This window comes from Heteronotia binoei, chromosome 4 (assembly GCF_032191835.1).
Source record: "Heteronotia binoei isolate CCM8104 ecotype False Entrance Well chromosome 4, APGP_CSIRO_Hbin_v1, whole genome shotgun sequence".
Classification (NCBI taxonomy): domain Eukaryota; kingdom Metazoa; phylum Chordata; class Lepidosauria; order Squamata; family Gekkonidae; genus Heteronotia; species Heteronotia binoei.
This window is the reverse complement of record NC_083226.1, coordinates 84,548,459-84,552,995: the sequence shown is the minus strand read 5'-3', so window position 1 is coordinate 84,552,995 and position 4,537 is coordinate 84,548,459. Positions and strand designations below refer to the sequence as shown.

The 4,537-nt window shown below is 45.9% G+C and overlaps 1 protein-coding gene across 2 annotated transcripts; it reads right to left on the bottom strand.

The window, feature by feature from the left end:
- Nucleotides 1-1,827: 1,827 nt before the first annotated feature.
- GADD45G (growth arrest and DNA damage inducible gamma) lies at nt 1,828-3,992 on the bottom strand. Of its 2 annotated transcripts, none has more exons than XM_060235491.1 (4): nt 3,749-3,992; nt 3,389-3,520; nt 3,060-3,273; nt 1,828-2,551 (listed from the first exon to the last, which is right to left on the bottom strand). In XM_060235491.1, the coding sequence occupies exons 1-4, from the start codon at nt 3,799-3,801 to the stop codon at nt 2,441-2,443; spliced, it is 510 nt and encodes a 169-aa protein (XP_060091474.1). In that variant the 5' UTR covers nt 3,802-3,992; the 3' UTR covers nt 1,828-2,440. The 2 variants fall into 2 exon arrangements, with proteins under 2 accessions (XP_060091474.1, XP_060091475.1); XM_060235492.1 differs by having other exon boundaries at nt 3,389-3,517; nt 3,749-3,943.
- Nucleotides 3,993-4,537: the final 545 nt, after the last annotated feature.

Sequence of the window (4,537 nt, the reverse complement as noted above, 5' to 3'; positions counted from 1 at the left end):
TGGCCTTCATTACAGTGACGCTATTCTACTGATGTAAATGACTCCTGTTGCCATCACATGGTTACTTCTTAAGGAACAGTTGAAGTAATAAACACACTAGAAGTTGTTTACTAAGCCAGCTCTTGGCTGTATGCTTCCATGTATATGAGACTCTAGCCTACCCATTAGATCAATTACAACACCATGAGTTTGGTCCATGTTGCCTGTCGTAATCTAACAGCAAGTCTGTGGAATGTATTCTATGTACCCAGGCGAGAAACATGGGGCAGCTTCAGATTCCATTGTCTGCAAATGCTTTTTTATTAGCAATAACCCAGACTTCCAGCCCTAACCACCAGACAAAAGCATGGCCGTGCATTAATGTTGTAACTCTCAGGCATCTTTATCATAGTGTTCTCCATAAAAGAAAGGGTTAAGGAGATCATTGTGCTGCTAAGGCTACAGGGATGGCCCTGGGGGGGATCGGCTACCACTTGCCAGCCAATTTCCCTTTCCTCCCTGTTGCAGAATATGCTATTATACTGATGTTGCCCTAAAATGAAAATTCTGGGCACATCTTTGGTTTCTGTAGTAGGATTCTTTTTGCTAGAAAAAAAGGGTGCTCAGAGCTCCAATGTTATAGAGAACAGTATTTTATTCAAAACATTACACCAAGTATATGGACTTAAAAAAAATTCTTTTGCTTTATTTGTAGGAACAGAGATTAGGGATGTTAGCTGCTTTTATAAACTACAAAAATGCTTTCTATTTTACTCATTGAATTAGTGCTTGTAGACAATTGAGGATCCAAAATGACAGCTTCTATTGTTCTAGCATATGGCAGACAGGCAACCCACCGACAGCTTGAAGCAGATGCAAGCTACTGACACTCCATCTGCATATTTCCAAGGCAATCATGTCTGGAGCTTTCAGGCTTAAGTCCTGGTTGGATCTCTTAGCAGACATGAAATATGTAAGTTTTACAGGCTGGGATGTGACTGAGTGAAAACATTAAGGACTTGCTAAAGTAATTGTTTTGGTAAAAGTTATACAACTACCCGCACCAAGGATTAGCAGTGTAGTGTTAATACCAATGCCTGGCATCTGAGCCTCTAAAACCATTTTAATTTTTCATCCTTCATTTCTAAAAGTTCAGCTGGCTGTGCCACCTCCTTTTAATGCCTGACAAAGGCCACCTACTGTAAGACAGCTCATTATCTATGCAGCTCTTCAGTTCTGCAAGCTGTTGCCATAGGCTGGGTGAAAGGTCAGTTCATCAATTCAAAGAGGAGACATACCCTTTGTCCAGCCACCATCACTGTATAGTCCAAACAGCTAAGGACACGCATCTGTAAGCCACTTCACATATCAGTTTTAATGTATATTGAAACTGTGACTTTCTAAATCACTGAAGGTTGAAGCATATGCCTATATCTACAAATTGTGAAACTGCACAAACTTGTAAGCCATTCTGTTTAGCTCCAACTCATTGCAATGGTGCATTCAAGGCACACAATGCATGTGCTTTTATAGGTACACAAAGTAATTTGAAGTAACTGTGCACTCACAGCTTATCACAGCTTTACATTTTGCATCAGGAAACAAATCTAAGCAAATCTACTCAAAACCAGTTCATTCAATGGGCTCACTTTAATGGACTTACTCCAAGGGAAGTTTAGAATTGCAAAGTTAAGTCCATTTTGCCCTGTTTAGCTGTGGCTTAAAGTAGCAATTTCTTACATTACTTTTAGAGGAGGTGCCCCTTATCCTGTTAATTTAATGCTGATTCACAGCTTCAGTTTGCTTAAAAATCCCCCCCTTCACAAGCAAAACCACCGCCACGTGAAGTTAGTTTTCAATACGTTTATTACAAAATGCAGAAGATCCTCCATAGCAGCATGAATTCAGTTTTTAAAAGATTATTGCAAAATTAGTTATCAATGCAGAACATAGTCCACAAGTTCTTCAGTACATTGATCAGCATCAAAGTCTCTGTAAAAGTACCAAAGAGTACTACAGTTCCAGTCTCTCTTGTTGTGGGGCTCTGGACACCCCCAGGAGCAGTTCTTAATTACAATATTGTGTCCATACCTTCCCATGCCACCTGTGTCCAGTTTCCAATTTTTCTTCCCTGCTTTCTAACACAACATTCCACCTGACCTGGAAACCTACAGGGGTTTTTTTCCTTCTGCACTTAACAACTTGCAGTTCTTCCAACTCCATGAGCTTTTCCAGCACTGCAGCATAGTAAGGATTCTCTGTTGGCATGAGCCATTCCCCCTTGTCTCCTTTGCTTCTCTCCTTTCTCCACAAGAACACACCACGTGTTGTTCCAGCGACTTAATCCAAGCTGTTGACTTGGCTAATCCACAGAATCAGCCACTGGCCGGGTTTCCCGGGTGTGCAACTCCACGATGAGAATGCAAAAAGGCTTCAACCTCTCCCATGCACTGGATTTTCATCACTCAGGTAGGGTGATATTGGGCACCCAGTCATTGACATTCCGACTCTCCTCACAAAACAAATTTAGCTTTTCCAAGGCTGGATCTTTCCAGGCATCCTCATTAGGATTCTACAACACAAAACCAAAGAACAAGGATTTATGAGTAACAATTGTTGCAGAACGAAAAGTAACCACATCTGACTTTTTCTTAAATTATGGCAAGAAATAATATTCTTCCTTAATAATAACGTCACTAGCTGTGACAATCCCAGAAACCTTAGCATTATTTTTGCACATAGTTTAATGCTCAGTGTAGCATCAGGACTCCCATTACATTAAAAAACTATGCAAAATTGACTTGGAAACTAACCCGGGGCCAAATTTGATCTGTCTTAATGTTTTACTTGAGGATATTTCAGCCTGTCACTGTCAAGTGACGCTCTATTCAAGGGGGTCATATCCTATCCCTGACTTCCTGTATTTTGCATAAGTTAAAAGGCCAGCAGTACCCAAGCCTTGTCAACACTGAAATGGTGCCCCCCCCCCCCACACTCTTCCAGAGGAAAAGCAAAGCAGCCCGGAGATGCCTGCTCAAAGCAGCCAAAGGTGCCTGCCAGAAGGGGGACAGGAGGCTCACCGTGATGAGGATGCAGTGGAGGTCTCGCGGCTCCCCAGCGTCCTCGCTGGCCCCCACAACGCTGGCCAGCTTTTGGACATCACTCACTCTCACAATGTCAATATCGTTTTCGCAGCAGAAAGCCTGGATGAGGGTGAAGTGGATCTGGAGGGCAATGTCCCCCTCGTCCTCCTCATCTGCTGCCAGCAGACAGAAGGCCACAGTGTCAGGATCGCTGCAGAAAAAGAAGCACCAACTGTTAGTCCCCCAAGTTAGGATTGCCAGGCCCTTTTGAATCCCGCTGTCCGCTCCCCCGCCGAAAGTGATGGCTTCCCGGGCCAGATACTCACACATTCATCAGCTTGGCCGACTCGTAGACGCCCGCCGTCAGGCAGCCCCGGCGCTGCGAGGAGACCAGCAACTCCTGGAGGGCTTTGCCGGCGCTCTGCATTCTGCTGCCGCTCGTGGCGCTGCTAGCGCTGCTGCAAGCGAAAAAGGGAGAAGCGCGTCAGTCGCGGAAGTCTCATCACCGGCAGCCCCTCGCCTCCCCTTTGGCTACGGCCGGCCGGCCACTCGCCCTGCGCTCGCTTCCACACGAGAGACCTTCCCTTCGCGGCCCCTGGTCACCCAGTGACCCTCCGCCTCTTTCCTTTCTTCCTTCCCCGCACCGAGTCATGAAAGGCAAGCCAAGCAGCTCTTTCCTTCCTTACCTGGCGCTAGTCTCAGGCATCGGCTCCTGTCCGTGAGTTTCCTCCAGAGTCATAATGGTCCAAACGGGCAGGAAGCAAAGACAGCAAAACACGACGATTTATCCACACAAGGCTCGCTCGGAGGTTAAAGAGACGCCCCTACAAAAATCGCAGGTCTTCTCCAGTTAGCTCTAGAATTCCCAAGCGGAGTATGACAGGAAGAGAGCCGCGCTCGCCTTTTTATAGGCTGCCGAACTTCTTTGCCGGCAGCTGCCGGAGACTCCGCAGCACTGATTGGCCAGGCTATGAGTGTATTGTTATGCTAAGCAGGCAGTAGGTAGAGCTGGCTCGTGCCGGGAGACCACGTGGGAGGAGGCAGGGGGAGTTCGGGGGAGGGGAGCGGGGGATTACAATACTTCAAATCTGCTACTGCTGCTTTTGTTGTGATGTTACTAGGCAGACCACTGCCTGGCTATTTGATCGGGGGAAGGAGAGGAGATCAAAGAGGGTGGGTTGCTTTAGATCTGCAACTTGTGATTTTTGTTTATTTTCAAAAGTTCTTTGTAAACTGCGCTAAATGCATTGCTTTGAGCTAAGAACAATAAACCAGCTTCCCTTTATTGTTGGTGGGGGCGTTATTAAAAGAGTTTGGAAACCCACATCATTCATAGGAAAGCTCTGTCTGCATTGCTCTCTGCCTTCTTCTCTACTTTTGCAGAGTTTTCATTTTGCACATATTACCCAACTTCGGTTTCGCCAAAGAAATCCCGAAGTGTGCCTGCCTGCCTGCCCTCGAAAACGTCCGTGCAA